The 26412-nt window shown below is 36.5% G+C and overlaps 1 protein-coding gene across 5 annotated transcripts in view; it reads right to left on the bottom strand.

Moving 5' to 3' along the window:
* Positions 1 to 26412, bottom strand: part of MTA3 (metastasis associated 1 family member 3) — a 228288-nt gene that overhangs the window by 146695 nt on the left and 55181 nt on the right. For all 5 annotated transcript variants that reach the window (XM_030035048.2, XM_030035050.2, XM_030035049.2 and 2 more), the window contains exons 7-10: positions 24697 to 24799; positions 15057 to 15156; positions 9867 to 10055; positions 3856 to 3930 (exon numbers count right to left, since the gene is read on the bottom strand). In XM_030035048.2, coding sequence (XP_029890908.1) covers positions 3856 to 3930; positions 9867 to 10055; positions 15057 to 15156; positions 24697 to 24799 — 467 coding nt within the window. The remainder of the gene's footprint in view (positions 1 to 3855; positions 3931 to 9866; positions 10056 to 15056; positions 15157 to 24696; positions 24800 to 26412) is intronic.

Here is a 26412-nt window from a genome sequence, read left to right as displayed (position 1 = left end):
AGACATTTGTAGGTGTAGGAAGCTGTATCGAGCCCTGATGGCAGTGTCAGTGAGAAGTGACTATACACATTAATTAAATTTTGGCATACTTTTAGTGCTGGCATAGGGGTTGTAAGGAATGCAATTTTAGCAATTGCTTTCATCCTTTATTTACTAAAATAAATTATATGCCACCTTCTATGAAATAATCACACAATACCATTTCAGTATAAGCCATATTTTTACACACTAAAACTATGATTAGCATTGCTTTCTAAAAGCAACAGAAAATGTCACAGCTTGAATTCACACTGACCTATCAACTTTTAAGTATGGAGAGAAAAGAAAGGATGCAGAAACAAAACTATCAACAAATAGTTGCAATTTCTGAGATGAAACCTCTGCCTGTTGAAATTTAGAGGATGAAAACTGGTAAACTGTAAAGGTTGGAAGTTGAAATTGAAAATATTTAGACAAGAAGCAAAGCACCAGTTTGAAACAACACGGGTAATATATCACTGGAGCAATGTAACAAAGTGAGATGATGCTTTTCCTGAAAAAAAATTTACATCTGATCTTAAACAGTAACTATTTCAAACAAGTCTTATAGACTGCATTGTAAGGGAGGTCAAGCTACAATAACCCTGCTTTTCACCTGGGCTCCACTACTTTTAATCAGCTACCCTCGAAACTGAATGTTACTTCTTTTTAAGAACTTTTGTTATGAATATCAACTGACAAATATCCCAAGAAATTACCATTTCCCTACATTAGTACTGTTTTCAACAGTGGAAATAAATAAATGAGAGGGAAATATATTGTTGTAGTACAGTAATTTAGTTATCCTTGCATATGTTCTCCTTTTTCTGTTGCAAAGTCTCAGTAAAAGTCTTTTTGCATTGAATCAGATTTTTAAGAACACTTCAAATAATGAGAACACATTTCATTCAGTGGTATCAGCCACCTGGCCTTCCTCAAACGCTATATAATGTAGTGGTCATGAAAAGTGCCAGATCACCAAGAATGATTACCCAAGGCCTGAATTAGTTTTGCTAAATAGCTTCAGCACAGACTGAGAACTTCAACGTATCTATTTCCCTTCACCTTGATGTCAAGGGAACATGCTCTGAAGGCAAGGTGGCAGCAGTATCTCCCCTGCCATTAAATCACCACCTTTAGCTACCAAGCAGGAATAATATTTAGTAGCAATTATGACAAGGTGTCCTGGTTTTGGCTGGGACAGAGTTAATTTTCTTCTTAGTAGCTGTACTGTGTGTTTTGGATTTAGTGTGAGAATAATGTTGATAACACACTGATGTTTTAGTTGTTGCTAGGTAGCGCTTATCCTAGGTGAAGGATTTTTCAGCTTCCCATGCTCTGCAAGCAAGCAGGTGCACAAGAAGCTGGCAGGGAGCACAGCCAGGACAGCTGACCCGAACTAGCCAAAGGGATATTCCATACTACAGAACATCATGCTCAGTATACGAACCGGGGGGAGTTGGCCAGGAGGCACGGATAGCTGCTCCAGCATCAGTCAGCACACGGTGAGCAACTGCATTGTGCATCACTTGTCTTTTCTTGGGTTTTATTTCTCTTTTTTTTTGTTTTCGTTATATTCATTTTCATTACAATTATTATTAGTATTATATTTTTTATTATTACTGTTGTTGTTATTGTGTTTTATTTTACTTCAGTTATTAAACCGTTCTTATCTCAACCCACAAGTTCTACTTCTTTTTTTCGATTCTCCTCCCCATCCCACTGGGAAAGGGGGAGGAGGGAGCGAGCGGCTGCATGGTGCTTAATTGCTGGCTGGGGTTAAACCATGACATAAGTAAATCTTTCTTATGTCTGACGTAATGCAGTCAATTCACACAAAAAAATAATTAAAGAGCAAATTTTCACTTTAAATCACACCAATCTAGAATTCAGAGACTGTATTTTATGCATAAGATTCAAGCATGTACGTTGATCTTTTTGTCTTCCCATTCCCTCAAGCTGCCCTACCCCTCAAGCATGATATTTAGATAAGAATGACTCTGAAACTGCCACTTTCTTACCGAACATATTTTCTCTGTGAAATGCATTCAACTATCACAGCTTGTTCTGGTGGGGAAAAAACCCCTACCGATGTCGTTTTTACTGAACCGTATTATTTTTACCATTCCAGAACAAACTAAACAAACGCAGGAAGAAGTTCTGGTCTCTCGTTAGGAAGGATTACAGAAATGTTAACCAGGATAAAAATGAGGTATTTGGCCTACACTGGTTTTGTTATTGATGATCATATGCATGACCCTGAAAGAACATGTCTAAACCATTCAATCCTGTGGTGTACTGACATGTTCTGAGTTCAGATGTTCTAAGTTTACTTCGTTACAAGTAAAACACAGGCATTTATAAGAGCATTCAATTTGTAGATAACCATAAAGCCTATGCGCTTTTCTTGTGAGGCTAAAAACCTAATCCTGTGAAAGGATACACAAACTCAACGCACCATCACACACCTTGATCACTGTAGCAACAGAATCACAGTGAAGCCCTAGAGAACTTTAGAAAAGGAGTCTTAGTCTTTTGCCAGCCACTCCAGAGCAAGTATTTCAGAAAAATTTCACAGGAAACAAGATCAGTCTCTGCGCAACCTAAGAGTGTTGACAAAACTCAATTTGCCCTTCAATTTATCCTTACTCCATGGCTTTCAGTATCAATAATATCTTTTTATGTGATTCTTCAAGATCATCTGTCATCCAATCCTTAAGAGCTGACAAACAGCACAGGGAATCTCTGCTGGCAATACCTTTCTAGGATAAAGATTAACAGCGCAAAAAAAGTGTTAGAAGTGAAATATATGGCGACAAACCCAGAAAAACATGCCTTTATACACAGCATATTATTTTCTGTTTGTATTATCCATAGAACTAAAAGGTCCTCGTGACAGTCCAAGACTCTACTATGTGGTAAAAGACTATTCCCTTACTTTCCATATCCTAACCGGATGATGTAGAAATGCTTTCAAATAAACCAGAACAACCTGAAGCAATCATCCTTTGACACGCTGTAACAGATATGGAACAATTCCAAAGATCCATCTAACAATACAACGGTAATCATAACAGCATAAAATTTATTTTCAATATGCTGTACATAACATTGCCACTAATGCAGCAAGTAAAGGGGGTACAAACTTAAACGTTAAATGATAAATTAAAATGGCGTATTTTAAAATATTTTATATATCTAAACCTAAGAGTAAATATATTAGGAGTGCAATATATAAAAAGCACCAACACTAAAATTTTGCCTAAACCTTCTTAAAATATCCCAGTGTCAGTAACCAATATAATCTTATGTTTCTGCTCCAGAGCAACCCAACCAACTGAACATTCAAATCCAAAGGATGAACACATCCACTGTATGCAGAATGTTCTCAATTTTGTTCTTAAATCCTGGTAATGCCAAAGTAATGTTTTATCGTGAAGTACCAATAAAAGGTTCATCACATTAGCAACCACTTGAAAACAATGTATTTTTCCTTTTCCTTTTCCTTCAGTCCCATGCACAGGGTCAGAGCCTAAAGCATTTGCTGTGCAGCCCATTTCCTTCTTATCCCATACTGCAGTAAGAACCAGGAATCATATTGCTACACACCACCATACAATACAAATGGCTTAAAAAGCTCTTCACAGCTATGTGATGTACAGTAGGCATCAGAGGATTTGACAATGCACTCTGTGAACAGCACAAAATCACTGGTCTATAGCCTAAAATATTACCACAGACCACCATATCTCTTTTTATGAACACAAACGGATTTTTATGCATTAACATGTTCAGATTTTTTAAGAATGTGGCAGACTGAAATAATCATTAAATTACCTGCTGCACATATCTGTCAGTGGTTTTCCACATGTAATAATACTCAATGATGCTAGTCAGTGACTTCCAAGGGAGCTGAAAAACATTTGTTACAAATTAAAGCAGTTCCAAGAAATTGCAATATCCACATCTTATTAAACACGTTAAAATCAAGTATAGTTGATACACAAATACTAAAATGTGAATATATTACATACCTACATTAAACCCCATATGCAAATGAATACATACTACTATTAATAATACACAACCTTTCCTTATAATTAACAAGGATGCAGAATTACAGCAATATTACACATCCAAATCCAAATGTAATATATCCTGTTTAAGCCATATGGTTAAAGAAAATGATCAAAACAGAATCCAGATTTCCATCAGGAAACACAGAAGGCAGTATCTCTATTAAAAGTGTATCAGATGGAGAACAATTTCAGAACTAAAATAAATCATCTTGACAAGAATGCATTTGAGTCTCACGATAATTTTACTCTTAATAAATACAATGGTTTACTGTACTTAGTTCACAGGTTTTTCAAGTCACATAACAACTCAGCCTCTCATACAATACCACTAGGTTTTGCACAAACTTCCACATACCCTTGACCATTAAACAAGAAATGAAAGGATGCTAGGGACAAATGCTACCTTGAGCAACAAGAGTGACTTTCAATGAATGTTTCACAAGAATCTCTGTGCAGACTCAGGGCAATTGATGATGATAATGATTTTGGGTGCACATGTTCATTGGTAAAACAAAAATGTATTAGCCTAAGTTTAGGGGAGAAAATTAAGCATGCAGCAGCCATTTTTAATTACTACCAAATAATCTATTTAACTCCATAAATGGTTTCTATAATTTAAATTAGTACTTCTCTTACAAAATTCATGCAATTTTTCTTCATAATCTAGGAACATGCTACTGTTTTGTGCATGGTATTTTCTAGAGGCATGCATTAACGCCAATATTCTCTGCTTTCCAGAAATGAAGATCATTTTTAGGAAGTCCCAGAGAACACAGGCGTGGAAACTTATCTTTCCAACCTTACTCACTCCACTTTGAAGCCTTCTGCATGTATTAAGCCAAAAGAATATGTTCCTGAACCTTTAATTAAGTTCCTAAAACAACAGAGGAACACCTTATCAAGCTGCCTCTCCCTGCATGCAGAACTCACAGCCAGTTTTTCATGTGGCTTGCTTGCAGACACTTAGAGGAACTGAGTCTGGCTCCCACCTCTGCCTTTCACGAGCTGGGATTCAGGTCCACAGACTTAGCTGTGAACTCTTTCTCAGGCAGTGTACCACAGTGTGTAAATCCCTGACCATTTGCATTTAATTAAAAAGTAGCAGTGTAACAAGTGCAAAAGCTGATGTTCCAATAAACAGCAACACAATTTGGTTTACTGAAATCCTTTTACTTTCTCAGGTAAATTATGCCTTAAGAGAAATGTGCCCAAGAAAAGGCCAGTGACAGAAACATGTGTTTGGTGTGAGGTAACAGATGAGCTGCTTCTCAGTCTTTAGGTCCATATTCTTCCTGGCATCCAGATGAAACACTGTCACCCCAACTACCTTCCATTGTCAACAACTACATTTTAGCATCTCCATATTTATTTTCCTTCCTGAACACTTAACACAGTCATGCTACAGCTTATGTTTGCCATTTCTCTAGAAAATCCTTCAAACTATTTTAACTATGATTGTGACACCAGTATATTCATTCACTCAGTAGGCATCTACAATTAAAGAAAGGTAAGTAACATGCTTGGATGGATAACCATAATCCTTTAACACTTTGATTCACAACTCAGAAAACCTGTTTGACACACTGACTATGAATATCCTGTATTCTGTTTACCTACGCACTTGAATGACAGAACACTGCAGAGGGACGTGAATTTTCCAGAGGTTGCTCTGAACTGCCAGAGAAGCTGTGAACAGCCATAGAATAATGTACTCTCATTACCAATTTCTATTAAACGCTATTTGAAAGAAGTAAAAATGACCATCTGCGTGACATTTTTGTAGGAGAAAATTAGCAGAGAGGTGTCAGCAGTACAAAAAGAGGGAGAGGGAATTTTCAGTTTCTTTAGTTTCTTCAGGGTAAAAATGGCCCACTCCAATCAGACCAGCAGGAAAACCTTAGGATTATAAAGTATCTTAAAATGAATATGTTAACTTCAAGGAATGTTTCCACAGTTTTCTGAAGTTGGAAAACAGTTGTTCCTGTTTTCTATAAACGGTTCAAGTCTGATTCCCAAGGCCTTTCCTGCCATATTTGAGAAGTAATAGTTATAAATTTGTGAAAACTGTTGATAATGAAAAAAAAAGAAATAACAAGCATAACAGCTGTCTCTCACCATTAGGAAAACAGTTATATTTGGAGAATATAAAATATTCAGTCTTCTTCCTTTCTACTATCCTGGGATGTGAAGTAATTCAAGTACATCAAGTAAATTCAATTAACTTAAAAGGTTTAGGATGATTAGGATTCATATAGGTTCTTAAAAACAGCAAAACCTCAACAAATGAGCTTCTATAACAGTTGATGAGTCAACAGCTGATGAGAATGATTATTCAAAGGCTAGACTGGTAATTTGACAAGAAATGAGCTTCTCCTGTCTATAAAAAAAAAAAAGGTAAATTCCTTTGCACAATTTAATTTATAATAATTGTCTTGCTTACTAATATTTAACGTTTATAGCTTAATGCTTGAGCTGCACATTGAACATCAAATAGCACCAGTTCTTAATAATTGCTGGAAAAAGTAAATGAACCTGGTCTTTAGAGAACTATCACGTAAGGGCTGCAATTGCAGCTGCCATACCTTGCAAGTGCGGGCCGATTCAGAAAAGGCAACTCCTCTGCTGTATGACGACTCAAGCAGGTACTATATAACCCTTCTGCTTCACGACACTGCTACCAACCACTTTCTGCCATGCAACATGACAGTCTTGCCTGTACTGTAGCACCACTGCGTGACTGCTTACGTTTGAGTTTAATCTCAGGCACCACAGGATTTAATTTTATCATTAAATCCTACAGGGACACTCAAACAAGTTCGCATGTATACTACCAGTGCATTAGCTTCTTTGTCCGTGCTCTTACAACACATGTAAGAGTACTTACTTTTCAATGACTAGCCACTGAAGAGAGGGGATGATAATAGACAAATGTATTCTCATGGAAAATCACTGCTGAAGTGCTACATATTTATACGTACCTCACCTTGCAGAAACTTTTCATATATCCATGATCTAAATCTTAAAGAACTATTTTAGATGATTACTTAAAACCCAACGTTTGTTTTCAAATCCCTATACTTTTAGAATGCAACATGGCAAGTGAGAACACATAAATTATACTCTAGAGAAATTAAGATAACCCAAGATTACACAATGATTAATATAATTGAAAGATTTCAAATTACATAGAATTAGATCAAGACTGTGTGCACAAAGTTACCAATACCATATACATTGATATGTAAAATAGATGTTCTTCTAATGATGTTTTAAAAATGACACGTCACTTTTCCAAGGGTAAAAAAAAAAAGTGAATAAGGATAGACAACACCCCATTCTAACTCAATGAGACTACAATTAATTAGTGCCCCACATCCATTTCTGCTGCACTCTGACTCATCATTAATGTGCCCTCAGTAGGCTATGCAACCCTATCTCTAGATCTGTGCATGTGTCTCACTTTGGGAGGAGGGCAAGGGAAAATATCTCTGTTTTGGGAAGGAAGACTCAGTGAAAGAGGGAGGGTGTCAGGAGTCTACCTGAGATAAAATCTGAACATTTTAAACAGCTTCTAGTAGACTCACTCAAGTATCTAGCATTTGAATGTTACAAATGCATAAGCAATTCCTGCAACACATTACTGCACTGTATCACTTTATTGTATGCATATCAACAGAATTACATGTTACATACCACAGAAATTATACAAAAAATAAAAATACTACATAAATACCAGAGACAAGGCTTAGGTATACTTGGTCACAAATTGTGTTAGGACTCAACTTGTAAATAGCCAATAAAATCTGTATTATATGCTTTAGGCATTTTGAAAAGCCAAATACTATGTATTAGGAAACATTTAGTTAGACGACATAGCTACTGAACTATGGTAAAGTTATAGCTGAGGGCCACTGTCCTAGTTTCAGCTGGGATAGAGTTAACTGTCTTCCTAGTAGCTGGTACAGTGCTATGTTTTGAGTTCAGTATGTGAAGAATGTTGATAACACTGATGTTTTCAGTTGCTGCTAGTAATGTTTAGACTAATGTCAAGGATTTTTCAGCTTCTCATGCCCAGCCAGCGAGAAAGCTGGAGGGGCACAAGAAGTTGGCACAGGACACAGCCAGGGCACCTGACCCAAAGTGGCCAACAGGGTATTCCATACCATGGGACGTCCCATCCAGTATAGGAACTGGGAAGGGGGGTCGGGGAATCGCCGCTCGGGGACTAGCTGGGTGCCGGTCGGTGGGTGGTGAGCAATTGCACTGCGCATCATTTGTACATTCCAATCCTTTCATTATTGCTGTTGTCATTTTATTAGTGTTATCATTATCATTATTCGTTTCTTCTTTTCTGTTCTATTAAACCGTTCTTATCTCAACCCGTGGGTTTTGCTTCTTTTTCCCGATTTTCTCCCCCATCACACTGGGTGGGGGGGGGAGTGAGTGAGCAGCTGCGTGGTGCTTAGTTGCTGGCTGGGGTTAAACCACGACAGCCATTTACCTCTATGAGAAATAATAAAGAACTGTAGTTTACATTAAGATGTCAGTTCTAAAACTCTATAAAATATTCTTTTCCAATCATACTGTCTTGAACTTAACAGAACTATTTCATCCATGATGCAATTTTCAACTTTATGTGATGAATGCAGTGAACATTTTCTCGCTTCGGAATCTCAAAATTAAGCATGCAGATATAATACACCTGTTAAAATGTCAGTTCTTCACAAAAACAATAACCTTCCCTTCCCACCTTCATTCAATTATCTGTTTCATTTCACAACCATGAAAGTGAAGGAAAGACAGCTTAGCTCAGTGCCAAGCCTCCTCCCACTGCCCTGCACTCTATTTTGAAAGGATTTCTACGTTTACCATACAGTACCATTTTCCCCTCACGGATGAGTAACTTCTTCAAAGAAAAAAAACCTGAGTTCTCAGAGTCAAGCTGAATGAGATTGTTGGGAAAAATGTTTCAATCGACTTCAGTCTTAAATAATGGAATACCTTTGGCTCAAATCCTAACCTTTTCACAAAGCCCAACTTTAAGTTAGTACAACAAAGGAAATCTTTTTCCTTGAAAGGAAGAGGCTCTCCAAGAAAAGTACAAAAAAATTTGTAGACAAATTACTAGCAATTCCAGCAGTCAGTGTTAGAATCAATTTCATTCCATTACTCAGCATTAGAATTCAGCAATTTAAAGCTTTGCTGCCCTATAGTCTGATACTTCAGTACCAAAACCAGTGTAGTTAGAACGTACTGGAAAACATTTCCTTTACTTTTCAGAAGTACCAAAATACCTAATATGTCAAAATAGCTCCCTGTAGTGCACTTTAGAAGCTATCTGAATACAAATTTCTCTCTTCTAACCATAGAAGGAAACCCCAGCTTTCCAAAAACACTCAGGGGAGTCAGCCACATAGCTACTAATAAATTTCACTGGAAATTGTGGAAAAGTTCTGAAAAGTTGCTGGAACTTTTTGAGATGCTTGTAAAATCCTTGTAAAAATCCTTATCAAAACACATCAGCATGAGACATCCTACCTGGTATTAAACCATTAAAACAGATTATCTTCTGTCAACACCTCCCCAAAGAATGGCACTGAACAAGAAAACATATTGACCTTCAAGCCAGATAAAATGTATTTGTATGTTAATTACATATATCAGCTATACAGATAGCTCCTCTAGCTAATCTTCCAAACCTCCAGGAAGCAGTTATGCTCACCCATGCAAACACACAGTAACAGAAAAGTGTACTACTTTCATACTTACGAAGTCTTGTCGAATGTCATTGAAGTCCTTGCCATACTTTTCCAATGCCTCTTCAAATAAACTAGCTTCTGACGCTGACCACTCTTCCATTTCATCTCTACACAAGACAGGCCCTCCAAGTGGCACTAGAACACTGATGGCACTGCTCAAATCATAGTTGTGTTTATGCAGTGTATCCATTGCATGAAACTAGCAAGGAGAAGGAGAGAATAAAAAACGTGTTTAAATAGACAGTAGTCCATTTCAGTTAATCCAAATTCAATGTATTATTTTCTATAAGCCATGCAAGAAGCCTCAATTAATGCTAAATTTAGAATCAATCTTGATATCATAGGTTTTCTGTTGTGGAACATAAGGAAAATAATTAATTATTTTGGCAAGGGAAATGGCTTAATAAAATGTTTAATAAAATTGACATTAGTTTAATAGTTCCTGCAAATTACTAGCAAACATTTCTAGAGAATCTTTAGCTGGTAGAAATTGGTTCTAAGTAACCCAATAGAGACAGTGGCATATATTGACTGAAGAGCCATTTTCAATTAACAGAAGTTCTAAACAGTAGATGTCTGGGCAGCTGTTTAGCTGTGTGCTCAATGTTCTCATTGCTGGGGAAGGAAGCCATTCATTCTTTTCATTATCATCATACTGAAAAACAAGCAAGATTTTTGTCCCTTGCTAATCTCTGTCGTCAGAGATGGGTAAACGAGGTTTCTTTGGTTAATTCACTTTCTGTCATAAAAGCGGAAAACAGAAAATGAACAAGTTAGGGCATTCTTCACTTACAGGTGACACTGAATGCTTACATCACTAACCAATGATGGGAAATATGAAAAGTAAGCAACTACATCACAAATCCACCTGCACAGACAATGAGCAATATACAAAAGCCTTTCTGACTCAGCATCCCAGAATACTCATCACTACAATCTTAAATTGCTATGCTGAAGGAAGTATTAGAGTTATAAAGTGCAATAATGTGTGTGACTGTGTAACATCAGTCTCCTACCTCTTTGTCCCACCTCAGTGATGAGCTGTAACTGTAGCATGCAATCTCTCACACAGCCTTATACTCATGAGAGGGGGGAACCCAAAACCTTACAAGGAAGGAACACTCTTGCATTATGTGTCAGTATAGGACTTAACAGAGCAAATCCAGTTGAGCTTCCACACACAAATGTACTGCTAATAATGAATTGTCCTTATCTTTTGGATCTCCTATGAGTGGCTAAAATCTTTCTCCAGCTTTCAATATACCTCTTTGAGATCTATCAAGCACAAAATTCTTGAACTGCTTCCTCTGCAAGAAGTAATGTCACAATTATCCTACAATACGTCATTTTACTTGTGGCTCAGGTTGAATTCACCAGCCTTGAGAAAAAGCCATTGTTAAAATGAAGTATTCTAATACGGAAATATGTAACATAATGCCAAAATCCATAACATTCAGATTAGAGAATGTAAAGTGATATCACTAGTTTATTGCTTATCATTCAGGCAATGGGTAAACCAGGCCTAAAGATTGAACTCTTACAGTGTATGTGTTACCAAGGTTTAAATCTTTGTTTAAATTGCAGCCCTCGTGGAAAAGCAGTACATATCAGGCATTTTCTGAGCAGCTGCTAAATATCTCGATCTATTCACTGGTACCAACTTTCTTAAAAATGACAACAGAAGTCAATAAATCAGGATCTTGCTTTTGCCTTATGTTTATTTTTCCATCTATAATAAGCATTTGATTCCATAAAGCTTTTTTTGATATTACTAAAGAAAAGATTCATAATGAACTCCAGGGATAAGTACTGTCTTCACGGAGCTGTTGTGTGACAGACCACTGACCAGTTCCCATGATAACAACTCTTTGCCTTCTGCAGGTTTGTCAGCCCTCACCTGCAATTAAATTCCCACATTGCAGTGAGTAAACTGTGCTAGCAAAAGCAAGAGCAGCCTGAAGACATTACTAGAGCCCAAGACAAAAAGTCCTGCAGTATGCCCTTTTTATCTGCTTTACCCAAGGATGAGAAGACCGCAAGAAACAACTAGCGGGTATCTGATACCTAAGGAGCAGGAGGCTGGGAGGACCTCGTGTTGCCTCTCCCAAACAGGAGCTTGAAGGACAGAGGCAAAACCACCGTTCCCCAAGAACTCTTGCCCAGAGCATACTGCCCAGCAGAGACAAGGGGTCCCGCCAGAGGAAAGGTATTAGCCACACAGATAGAGGGAACTTCCAAGTCCAAATTTAGACAAGCAAAGGAAGAAACTATCCACCAAAAGCTAAGGGTGGGCTGCATGGAGCTGGGAAGAAAGGCGACGACAGGGCATGCTGCAAACAAGCTGTAACACACAGTTCCCAAACCAGCTGCAATTTCAGTAGTCAGTTAAATCAACTAGACCGAACTGCCCCTAACAAAGCACTCAAACTGGAAACAGAGTATGGATTCTATAATTCAATAATATTTTAGGCATGTTTATCTTAGGAGCCACATATATGGAAGTCTAATAAAAATCATTACAAAGATGTCATTCAAAATACAAAGGAAAAACTTGGTCATACTTTTCATTTTGAAGAGACATCCAAAACCAGCTTTACATCCTTGTCCTTACAGTAAAGTAGCACAGGCTCTTCTGAACAAGCCCACCACAAGGAGCAAGCGATTCCATCAACCTGCTTTGCTTTAATGGCTCTCATCATCAGTGTATGCACTACACAATGTTTAGGAATCTGAAACAGGAAGTCTTCCTGGTTTCTTTCTCTCCTCAGAGATCAGTTTTCATTTTAAAATAAAACACTGCCTCTGAGAAGGCCAGAAATACAAGCTTCAGTTGGTTGGCTGTCTCACAAGTTTTTATCACTGTAAGAAAAGAAGATTTACTATCATCTAAGAAGGTAAACACACATTGTTTCATGTCTTTCAGTAGGGTTTTCTAAAAGCATTGGTAGTTTCCTGCCTTGTCTTATTACCTTCCCCATGTTTTCAAAATAAGGAAGCCTGAAAGTAGCCTCTCACTCACTGTTAAGCTGCAAGACCTCCCTTAATGTGTACATCCACCCTGAATTTACTCATGTTTATAACCCATGCATTTATTGTATTTTTTTTTTTTTTTTTAGCATCAGTCTGTTTACACTCATCTCTAATTGAAACAACTAATTAGAAATACTGGAAAGCCATAGATGTGGTGTACAGAAATCCCATTAATAGCACTTCAGGTGCAAGGGTTATCTGCCTTGCATTAAGAATACAGACAGTATAATTTTCTTAGTGTTATGCCGCTACGTCCCTTCCAAACCGTGAATGAGTTAAACCACAAGTTCTGCGAGCGTCTGTACTAACTTTATCTGCTGCTCAAAATATGCTACCAATTAACAAGGGAATGTCTGAAAGAGTAACTACTATAATGACAAATATGTCTTTTCTTAACTTAGAAGGAAGTACATTGCCAAAGAGCAAAAGAGAAGGGTTTTAAAAAGCTGAGAGGGTAGGAAAATGAGAACAGACAGACACAATAATTAAACCTGGGGTGGCTCCTTTGGTGCCTCATTATAAGATATACCTTTCATTAAGTGTAATGGAACTTAATGGATCATTTGCAATGGAGAAACATTTATACAGCACTCAAACACTAAGTGTATCCCTTTATTAGCAGCACTGCACATGTACTTTCAAGTAAGATGACACTGCTGAAAGGATGATTCTATTAATTACTGAATACAGTAAGAAGGATGAGCAATGTGTGGGATTTATTAGAAATTCTTTATCCAATGAAATCTTAAAATGAAAAATGTTAAGCTAAAGAACTATTTTGATGGAAAAAATAAAGCATTTAATGTAAAGCAGAATTGTGTTGGTAAGATCATATAAGCAAATGTGAAACAGAAAACTCATTTTGAGTATTACTGAAAACATTACATTTTGCCGCTGCCTTTACTACACTACTGTAGTCCAGACTAAATCCGTTTCCTGTTTAATAGCCTTTGAGTACACTGCAAAATGTAAGAAATTAAATATTTTTCTCATCATACTGCTAACTATATTTTATGTGGAATATAAGAACTGCTCTACTGAATCAGACCAGTCATCCATCTAGCCAAGCATTCTGTCTCTGACAGCAGCATCGAGGGATGTTACTTAGAGAAAATATGCATGTAAGTCTAACCACAGCCTGAGATCAATTCCCATTTCATTCATCAGCATCTACAAAATTTGGGAATTAGGAATGCTAGATGGTACACCTCTCCCTATTCTCCTCAGTACCTATTTATGGGCCCATGATCCATAATTCTTCTAACCCCTTTTTTTAACCTGCTGATATTATCTGTTCCAACAACATTTTGTGTAACTGAATTCCAGGGGTCTCTAGCCACTTTAAGGCAGTACCATAACTATTTTTAAATGATCTGTTAGTTTCGAGTGTCCTCTAGTTCAAATACTCAAGTATCTGATGAATAGCAGATCTACTTTAGCCTTAACTGTCATCTTCATGATTCTGTACACAAATACTTAAAATAATAAACCTCCTGCTGATGTCTTTGGAAATCTAAATCAACCTTGATTCTGCAAAACAGTAAGATTTTTTGTTCTCACATAGTTTTCCTGGAATGCTTTTATTACTACAGCACTTCTTGTCATCTCAGCTAATATGAATATACAGAGACAAAACTTTGGTCTGTTATTGATATATTTTTAACTTTCTCTAAAAGATGCAGGTGCTTACATTACAGTGTATACTTTAACCAGCTAAGGAAACATCCTAAGGATATCCTAAGTAAAAAGTTCTTCAAAAAGTTGCTTGCAAAGTCAGATTGCTTATCCTTTAGAAAATATACTGACACACATCTAGTAAGTATAAAAGATTATCCAAAAAATTTTCACATACTTAAAATCACACTACTGATCAATTATACTGAATGAATCCCTATACAATGTGTATTACCCACTCTGCTCTGCAAATTATCACATATGAAGATATATTTAAACAGACTTCAGCTAAAGTCAAGTGATTTACCATATGATTACAAGGGCAGCACCTATAAGTTTACAGAAAACACACAGCATTATCTACCATACACGTATGCACCTTGCACACATGTATCTAAAGAAAAACAGATATCCGGAGGACAGGGACTCTGAAGTAATAGGTACTGTTGAATTCATAGATATAAAAAAGTTGTAGAGTTTTTAAGAAGCCACATACCAGTGTGATGTCTCGGGAAGCAGCCGCTGCACTCATGTGTAAACTAGGTTGTCTGACAGAACTACTGCAGTCCAATGCTCGAGCAAACGTGCCAACCGCACTACAACAGAGAAACAGTAGACAGTAAGTACATAGAAAGATGTAACCTCTTTTTTATTATCAGACTACGTCATATCTATAAAAGTGTCCTTTTAAAAATAAAAGTCACATACTGTTACTCTTAAGATTTCAGATCTTTGCTAGCAAAGGACAATTAGATAAATACAAATCACTTAACACAGCAGTAAAAACTCTGATATTCTCCCCCCAAATTAACAACCTACACATAAGAACAACAGCATGGAAACAAAAGATACTTAGAGAATTCTAATGTACCAACTTTTTAATGTACCAATTTTTTATTAATTATGAAGTCAAAAATCTACTCAGTTTGGGTTTTGCAACCATGACTATTATTTTTAAAATTAAAAAGCCACAAAACTGTTTAACAAATTACAATACAATTAAAAAAAGGGGGTTCACCATGTTCCCATGAGGAAATTAATAACATTTTATTCACTTCAGAAATGCATGTCTACTACTTCCATTAGTGAGGCAAAGAAAGCATATTTGCTTGGTCCAAGGTACCTCCAAAATCATATTTTTGTCACAGGTTTTAAGTAATAATGAAATAAATGGATCTCTCAGCCTACTTAATAAAAGCATTCTAGCATTATTGAAATGGACATGTTTTTCTCCAAACCTTTACCTTTTTTTTTTTTTTCACTTTTGATGATGAATTGTACATGGCATTTATCATACTTACCAGAGCAACAAAACATAAGGAATAGAGATGGAGAGTTAGTGTGATAGTTACTGTTCTAAACTGCAAACTTTTCTTGGAAGCATATCTATACATCACACACAGCGAAGGGAAAGATGCATAAGAGAATTTGACTGGTCCCAGCATATCATATAGGAAACGAGCAAAGATGCAGGGACACATGAGAAAGATTACTAAGTAACAGAACAGAAGTTGCTCCAGTACCCTGAGTTACAAAACGACTCTGGGGGTGCATTGTGTCACTATGATATTAGAAAAAAATTATTTGTTGCAGTTGTGACATGATATAACTCCTCCTAAATTCAAAGACCCAATTACTCACGTAACATTTTTAATACAGTCTAAGCCTCTGGACTAAGGACTGGAGCCTCATTCAGCAATTACACTCCACGCATGTTATACGTGCAGAATTATACCAATGAGGAATGTCATTGACAGAGATCAACACACTGAAAGAGTCACATTATTGAGTACTATAAACCCAATATTCAACAATAAAATAAGGTAACATGCATCAAGAGTTTAACTCACTCAGGTGTATTATTGATTGTGGAGAAACTAGTAATAACATCTGTTATTGCAATTTTACCTTGAATCTCAAAACATTTAATACTGAATGCATGTTTCAGTACTTGCTGCCAAAAACTTGTAAGACACAGTTAAGATTCAACAGCAGGGATTCACATACTCCAGATATTAACTGCTTAAATTTCTAAAGGCCGTGGAATAAATAAGTTATATTCAAATGTTGTTCCACAACCTTTGCTCCCTCTTTGCAGAGATGGCAAATATGTGACAAGAACACACATACCTTTTCTTTTTTTTTTTCTTTTTTAAAGTTTGGCAGTATATACAACAGTATTTGTCGACAAATCAGTCCCAGGAATAAGGCTCTATTGTGAACACATTTCCTGACAGTCAACCCCTTTAAACATGTTGGCATTGATAAGGGTTGTAGCTAAACAGCCTTCCCTGTGATCCTTCCGTCGCTACTGTTCAAACCAGTAAAGTGGCATGCCGCATGACTGTATTTCCCTTCTGCTGCTGCCTACTAGCTTATCTTCCTTTTGCATAATTAACACTATTTTCTTTTGACCATATTTCTAAAATAAAATCAAGAGTATGCTATGAAAATTACAAAGAGTGTGTCCTCACAAGTCACTCTCTAGCACATCAAGCTGCCTTCCAACTTTTTAGGCTGATTTCAGAGCTCAAGCGTATGTGAATTATGTTGCCCAGTATGTACAGCCAAAATTAAGACACAATATAAAGCTAGGTTTATTTCGAATAAGTGATAAAGAAGTAAGAATTGATGCACTAGTTGACATCATTTCCAGTGCTGTACTGAGTAGGAGAGGATTACAACCGTCAGAGGAATGCTGTGTGGGAGCGTGGGGTATGCAAGTGCAAAACAAGTAACAATCACCATAAAATGCAGGCAATGTGCCATTTTGAGGGGGGGGACAGGGATGTGTGTGTCTGTGGCTATATCTTGAAATCAATGTAACTTCCAGTTCACCTCTCCCTGGAAACTTTTGAAAAAACAGTGAATTTTTCAGACAACCCAATTAAGTGTAGGAATTCTAGAGCATTGGCTGTTAAAGATTAACTAGTTTCAAAACTTAACAGTGATACACAGTGCTCTGTATAATCCAGCCATGCAATCCAAACTCAATACTGATTTTAGAAATCACTACAATACCTTTTTATGTTTTTCCATTTAAAATACAGATTTGAGGAATATATTGATACAAAGGTCAAACATTTCCATTGTCATTTTTCCTTCCGTAATTTTTTTTCTAATAATACCACCAAAGAATTATTTTTAAAATGTTAAAAGGCAAAAATAACTAACTAACCAATGCCTACTTCCAGAAGACACACTATTGCCTTCACCTGCCTGCTACCAAAATAAAACTCAGTATTAAGCCAATGCAGGCTGAACAGTCAGACACTAACTGCTCATTTTTTCTTTTGAACAGACCCTTTAACATAAATATTCCATTAAGTTGGTAGCATCCAAAGAATAACTGTAAATGTTTAACTGAAACTATATTTAATTCAATAATAACAATAAACTCACATAACCAAAAAAAAAGTGCTCGGCAAGCTAGTCACAAATCAGTTATTCAACAAATAATTAAAGTACTGTGACTTCAAACAGAAACCAACACTCCCCATGCCTCCCAGAATAAGCTAAAGCCAAAAGGCATACAGACAGTGAATTACACAGGTGGCAGAGAAGCGGACAAGAATGATAAACAATTGGTGATATCAGCAGAGAGATCACTCTTTGCACAGGCTGCATCAGCAAGCAGATATAAGAGCTTTAAGGGCTAGACCAAATGATCCAGTGTTACCTGAATTGGATTCTCCTTGTTTAACTATCTTAAAGACCAGAACCAAGAACGTTCTCTCAAGGACTTGTAACAGAGACTGTAGCAGACAACCATACAAACATAGAACAAAATCAAGATTATCTGGTGCCAGGTTCTAAGACTACATAAAAAATCCATACATTCAGCGAAACTCAACAATATCCATGTCCAAAAAAACCTGACAGTGAACTCTCTAGAGAAGAAGTAGCTCATCATCATTTTGTTGTGCCTGTGCACCCCACATTCAGGCAAAACTTCAGATAGGTATTGAACACAGAACATACATTGCTCCAAACTTCTTGTAACTTAAGACATTAAAGGAAGTAATTGTTCAATTTTTTGCACAAGATTAGTATTAGTGGCAGCCAGTGAAATTATGAAGCAGCAAATGCAAGACTGTCATAATGCATTTCTAAAGATTCAATGCTCGTCAGTAACTAGTTCTGAAAAGGGACATTATTTACCAAAGAAAATCTGGAACCACTGCGATTATACATCAGGATAAAAATAGTCACTAGTCTCCCCGGTAACAACAGCAGTCCAGCATCAAATCAGATCCAGAAAGTTCTGGATCCAGGCCAGTAACTCTATTTTCTTCTACCTTGTTTTCTCAAAAATCCAGCTAAGACAGAGATCTTTTTTAATCTGAGCATGTTTATTTTAAAATTGTTCACTTTCATTCATTGTTCCTCTGTTGCGGTGATACGAGGTGAGTAGTGGGTATACTCTGGACAAATCTGTTTAAAGTGAAGCATCTCTGTGCATACACAAATCCGCAAATTCACAATTTTCCTCACATATTTGCAATCTAATGAATAGGGCCTATGCCTCACCTCAGAGTTAACATTTTTGAAGAAAATAAAATTAAGTGGATCTTTGGTAGTTTCCTACATATTCAGAAAGCTTTTTGTTTTCCTTATTGTTACATCAACGTTCCCCTTCACTGTGAGAGTTGGAAACAGTCCTAAAAGGTGACCTCTTAGACTGCTATGAATAACAGCATTTTACAAACAGCCAATTAATATCTGATCGCTTCTTAAGAAAAGTCTCATGATACTTAAAATCATGGAATAAAGAAAAAAAATATTTAGTAAAGATATATGTCACCAGCACAATATTAATTGAAGTTGAAAAACTCCCCTGAGATTTTTACTATTGGATAATGCAAAATCTGACATGAAGAACATATTCAAAGTAAAATGATGCTGTTCCAGAAGACACATTTTCCTTGCATTTCTAAGCAACTGTCTGTACAGTGCCATGTTTCATTATTATCACTTCAGATATTTAGAGCGCAAAGGGAGATGACATGATAAACATGAAAAGTCACCTGCCACTATTCTTCCTCTGAAAGACTCTCAAAGTTAGGGTAGGGAGCAGCACTACATATAATGTCCCCTACACACCACAACTAACCTTCAGTTTCATTAGTAATTAATAGAAATGGAACATATGTGAAATCTTTATTATTCAACAGAAATAGAATCTGATACATACGAATAGTTTAATTCACAGGATACAATTTAAGCGATCATCTATCGGTATGCCATCCTCCAATTTCACAGTCACAGAGGAGATTTACAGCCCCCAAAAAGCAGGTCCATGAAAACACTGCTGCAGAAGTTTTTTCTTTCTAATGCAATAGCTCAAAATTCATTAAAAAAGATGCAAAAAGAAATTCAGCTCCAAGTCTGAATTAGTTGTTTTCAAATGAATTTGGTCAAGAAGAACTATAGTAACACAAAATACACAAAGGAATAAACATGTATTGGCCAAGCACGACAGACAGGCAGAAACATAGTATTGTTGATACTTCTAGTAAACTTGATGTGAATGTACTTTTCTTTTTTATTACTAAACCATCTGCCTACCATTAGATGCTGTAATTCACCTTGCTAGTAAACATCCAGTTTTGCAAGTGCAGCACTGGCATCAGGATTTTTCACTACCTTTACCACCTAAATTTATGTTGCAATTCTGCCATTAAATTTCATTACCTCTTTTAATGAACTCCAATTCCTCTTACTTCTCACTGCCTAAAGAGAATCCAGAAGCATACTAATACTGAAGCTTTCAAACCAGTGACTTTTATGTATTTATTTTCATTGATGAGCTTTAGGATTCTTGTCTACTGCCACTGACTACACTGAATTATCTTGCAAGAACAGAGTAATACTATTTGAGCACACTTTTAAATGTTTTTACCTATTGTTCTCAGCTGACAAGTGTATTCTTTTCCTCAGTATGAAGAACACCACATTGCTAGTTGAAGCTCCACTGTGTTCCCCTCCTCACTGTAAGATAAATTTGTGTAACAAATACACCTCCATATACCATGAGCACTTCTAACTAAATCAGTAGTAACCAACAGAAAATGAATATAATCACTGTCTTAGAGAAAATGGAAAAGTGGGAACAACACGGGAAGAATCGAGCTCTAATTCAAAATGACTAACACATGATTTTCCATCAAAAAATAAGCAGGCATTCAAATGAAGAGAAGTATGTTGTATTAGCCAGAGATATGCAATGCCATTTTAATTACAAAGAAATCAAAGAACAGAATTTTAAGGTGGAGATGCAACACTTTAAGGCTATTATAATTAGTCTTAAAACCTCTGGTTTAGTGGGAAATAAGCTGGAACCAAGAATGTCTGGAAAATAGCTTGATTTAGAGATACATTCCTTCCAGAAGACGATGCTGATAATGTGGTTAGATGAAGCAGTATAAAAGAACTAAGTTGTTAATTGTTTCACTGCATCATAAAGTACATAAATGGAACTAGAATGTATCAAAAAAGTATCATGTAATGAATTATAGACCAAATTAGCAGATAGAAAGAAACTAAAAAAAAGCATCAGGTCTATGGTTCTCAGCATCTGTGCAGACTGGAGCCAACAACTCGTACCACATTTGAGTCTGGTCAGGACCATTTTTGCCTCCTTGACAAACTGAAAAAAACCAAAAACAAACCAAAACAAACAAAAAAAATGACAGGACTATTATGTTATACACACAATAGGAAACTTTTTATTTCCTAATCCTATGCAACTTGGAATAGAGTTAGAAAGAGAACATAAGATCTCACAAGGAAATGAAGCAATCCTTGTGTATTAGGAACGAGACTGATGACTGGAGAAAACAGGATGCATCTATATCAGTGTTGTAGTTCAAATTAGGAATGGAGTTTCAAAGCAACTGCCCCCAGAGTCTTTATCTACTGCACTTTAACCAACACCAAAAGTTATCTTGTAGCATACAAAATGGAATTTTGTTAAGTCAAATAGTAGTTTCACATATTCATAGATACTTAGTCCACAGGACCAGATCAGAGTTAGCCTAAAAATAAAACTGCTCAAACGTGCATAGTGTGGATACTAGGTCCTCAGCACCAAACATTTCAATTCTACAAATCCACTTGTACTGTATTGTACTACTTGCTAACGTGGACAGATCTAAACTGCTGTGGCAGCTTCTCAGAGTCCTCTTCTTTGAAGCTAGAAGACACAGATGAACTGTTGCCAATATATATATGATGAACAAAAATTGGTTGATGAAGTTGCATCTTACTTGAATGCAGTAGAACATGGTGTTGGAATTCTCCTTGCAAGAATATAAATGACAATGCGTTACTCAAAACCAGAATACATTAGTCTATTGCCTCAAGCTTCTCCTAACAGATGCTTTTGCTAGTTCAAGCAAGAGCCCTCGCCCAAATTATGCTTCAGTAGTAGCAATAAGGTACTTTCAAGATTTGTAAATCCACAGTGTCAAGCAAGACTACTTAGGGAGCTCAAGGTTAAGGATCTTTCCACTCAAGAACTCAAGCTTTTTTCAAAATCTCCATAGACTTTTCTGGCACTGCTACCTCCAATTTCTGGACAGGACAGGCATATTCTTCTATGTTAATATCCAGCAATTTATTGCATACTAGGGCTTAGTGACAGGCCCAGACTGACCAAGCATATAAACCTAGAAAAAAGGCCTCCCACTCCTGGGACAGTAAACAAACCTTGTGAGATGGGGAATGCTACATGCCCAAGGCCAAATATAAATGTTCTTGCAAATGGACAACCCAAACAGAAAAAGAGAGCATTTAAACACCTTCTAAAGAACTAAGGAAGGATGCTTGTGTGGTTGAAAAAACTAAAGCCTGTAAGGACAAAAAGCAACTCTTCCTTCAAGCAGAGCAGACTGAAAAAAAATGAGGAAAAAAAATTACTCGATGCCTTTGATGCAGCATGTAAAAAGGATCACGTGAAAATACTTTTAAAATTTCAAATACAGATAGCATACACACACCTAACCAAAATCACATACAGGAAAGCATTTAGGAAAAAGTTCTTATCGTCAGAATTTCAAATTTGCAAAACTAAACATAACCAGACAAATACCATTCCCATTGGAAACCCAGCAGGCACAGCCAATACCCAGTGAACTGCAGTGAGACCACAGCAGAACTATCTTCCGAGTCTGTAAGCACAGCTGACCAGATCATAATACCAACTCCACTGTTACTCAAGCAGCTTTTAATGGTCCAGTACAATGAAAACTTTTACCTGCAAGAACTCAACATACTGAATTTAGAGCTGCCACAATCATCATAGAACTGTTTCTCCAGAAATTAGTAAAAATCTGTCTCTGAAGCACTTAATGCAACAGAAATGTGATTTTGCAGCCTGTGAATACAAGTATATAGGAGCCTGGAAATAGCTTCTGTCAGTTCAAAAGCAGCTTACAAAAATGAATGGAGTTTTGTGGAAGAACATCAATAAAGTGGTACCTGAGTAACATTTGATTACAGGTGGTCATTAGTGATTGTCCACCACAAGATCTTGGATAGCTACAATTAGTCAGCTATGACCAAGACCCATTCCCGCCATAACAGAAACCTTCTTTACAGAAATGTATCAACTTCTAAACAAATGCAGTCTTGGTGAGGGCACAGCATTGCACAGGATGTCTTAAGTAAGGGGAAGAAGAGAGAAGAATGTTTTTCTCTAAAAAATTCATTTATTCCCTGTCACTTCCCAGTAGACTGCTTACTGGTACACTCCTCTGGGAATATTTTCAGCTTTGCAGTATAATACTTCAGCTCCCCAGAGTGGCTGCAAAACAGGGAGTGGAGGGATGTGAAGGCAATGAATTAACTCTTCAACGCACATAATCTTCATGCAGATGGTTTTTTAGGGCACTCCATAACGGTCTGCCCATACACAGTCCAGGTATTATATTGCTGGTGATAGAAGTAGTTCCGTTTTCTGGGTTCTGTTCTATGGAGCATTTACCAGGCATTGTGATCTTTTGAACAGATGCACGTTAACACCTACACCCCTCCAGTTTGCTTGGAAATTCAACAGGGGCAGGCCATTTTTACTACTGTATAGAAAGGATACAGCACTACAAAGTGGGGGAGAGAGAAGAAACCCAGGTGGATCAGCATCTGAACTGTAAAACAATAAATCAGCAACCCATTTCACTGTATACATAAGCTGGAAAATATAAAGCAACTTCTCTACTTCCTTCCTGAAATGCTTTGTTCAAAACAGAGAAAGAATAAAGAACAAAAACTGGCAAGAACGTGAAAGGATTATTTGTCTAAGAAGATTTGAGACTACATTCTGCAACCAGGTTACAGAAAATATATGAGATGGAGTAATTCAGAATAAAACCCCTACATTAGCTGTGATTAAGAGTTCTCTGCCATCTTATAACAGTACCTTTGTACTATATTTGTAAGCATGAATTACAGGACAGGCGAAACATGCTGTATCTTATGAGTGTAGAGTTGTCCTAGAGTTTTGAAAGTTGAGGGTTTTTTTAAGTAGAGAAATAATTTTTAAAGGTATTTATGAATTCCAAGGGCTTTGATGTCCCTCTCATAAATCTGCATAATCCTATGTTAAGCTATAAAATTGAACTGACCAGATTTTTTTCACTAATGAAATGCATCACTTCAAAACTTTTATTTCAACATTCATCAAAAATAATTGCACTGCAGCTTATAGGCAAATTCGGCAAGTTCTGCATCCATTTCATTTGTTAACATTTTCTTTATTTCTACTCTTAAGTTTTATTTTACACTACGAAATTCCAAGTACTATAATACAAGACTGAAATGTTAGCACTGAAATCCTGTTTCATTTACTCTGAGGGGAAAACAGTCTGATGTCTACATTTAAAGTATCAAATTCTACTATAACCTGACATACAGGGAGTGTAGCATTATTCCAAAACTCACTCTCTTTTTCTCTCTTCTGTATTGGTAGCTTCAATATATATGCAGAGGGTTATGGTCTGATTTTCTCTTTTAGCTAACTGTGGGAAAGAGAAGGGCTCACAAAATGGCAAACAAGTTGAGTAACATGATATAGGGGAATAAATAGTCAGCAGGAAAAGGAAAAGGAATTTTTTTTTATTAGAGGATTTTAATCTTACCGTGCTACAACTAAAAACTGGTCAATCTGACGGTCAGTAAGGGGGCTATCTGGATCCCATACTTTTACTTCCAGCTTTGCCTGTTCTCTGTCATCTAATTCTCCTGTCAAAAGGTAGATGGGACAAAACACTTATTACTCACAATGTTTTTCTCTCTGTATTTCTTGTACTATGTTTAAAAGAGACATTGTACATTTTTAAACACACACACACAGTACTTAACAATCAGCAGTTATCCATTTAAATTCCATAATGCAGCTTCAGTAAAATAAATATCTTCCCTTAACATTAGCATTTAAATTTAAGGAGGCATTCTTACGAGGCATAGTATCAAAGAACTTTAATACAATGTGATTATAAACTTGAAACCATAACCTAAGTAACCAGTGGTTTCTTTAAATTGCTTCTCAACTATATCAAAGTTACTGTTTCACTTAAGCCATATTAAAAATAATTTTATACTTAACCAGCTTTAGCAATTAAATTCTATCCAATTTGTATTTATGCCCCCAAACAAAAAATCATTACAAAAAAATGCTGTCTAGTACATTTAATTATTTTTTTTTTACCTCTTGCTCTCAGCCACTACATTATCTGTATTGTTAACACAAATCCTACTATTAAAATTGCTGTGTACGTTGACTAGGTATATCCTTTTACAAAATAATATACAAGGCTACAGCACAAGAAAGTTACTATATACTATATCATCATTTCCCAACTCCATTTGTCTGAACAGAGCAATTTGTGCACATGCACCTGGCCAAAACAATCGTGGCAGTTTCTGAAATTTAATTTGCCCTGCATTCATTATTAAAAGAGTATTGCATTTGTACTGCTTGGAAGAAGAGTGAAGTGTGAAAACACTACAATGGCTCACGCTGATATGGAAGCCTAAATCTTGGCTTGACTACTACACCAATAATTTCTACTGCAAAATGAGAAACATTACAGAAGCTGATTAAGTAGACACGACATATTCTACTAGTATGAGAAGATTTACCTATGGGATGTGGCCAACACATTTATGGCCACAACAGATGACAACAGCAAAGTTAAAATCATTGTCCTTCCTTGGTATTTTAGAATACGAGCATGTTCTTCCTTCAGTGAACATGTGGAAAAACTCCAATGTTTAATTGGCTGCCAGTACTCATCCCTGACTTTTATGAGCTACTACAAGAATACAAACCTGTTCTCAAATACAGCCTTCCATTTCCTTCAAAAAGCTAGGCTGTGTAGGTACCTCTCTGAGCACAGAGATCACTTCAGTCTGTGCTATTTTTTATGACTTAATGAAAACAGCCAGTCTAAACACGCACAGTATCATCAAGACATGAAATAACTTGTACAGTTAAAAATCTGGAAGCAGACTGCAAACCAAGCACTGGCTCTTCTGAAATCTGATCATACATGGCGAGATTCTCTAGCACATTCTTTCTGGAAGGAAAGGAAAATCAGGTATATATTTATCCCTACCAAATATACAAGTTAAGAACTGCACCATGCTGTCTGGTTAATGTTTCAGGAACAAATTTCACAGTCACATTCTCAGAAAAACACAGTAAATTACTTTCTACTGATATGCAGGAATGAAGAATTGCCTGTCTAATGGGACTTCTGATTCTGTTTCAACTAATTCACATCCAGTACTGGAGACAAACTGTTAATTTCTGGCAATCTTGGGTAGGATTTTAGGTCTATAAACTTATTCAA

Source organism: Aquila chrysaetos, chromosome 13 (assembly GCF_900496995.4).
Source record: "Aquila chrysaetos chrysaetos chromosome 13, bAquChr1.4, whole genome shotgun sequence".
NCBI classification, from domain to species: Eukaryota; Metazoa; Chordata; class Aves; order Accipitriformes; family Accipitridae; genus Aquila; species Aquila chrysaetos.
The sequence above is the reverse complement of the archived record's forward strand: the minus strand, read 5'-3'. Positions and strand labels throughout refer to the sequence as shown.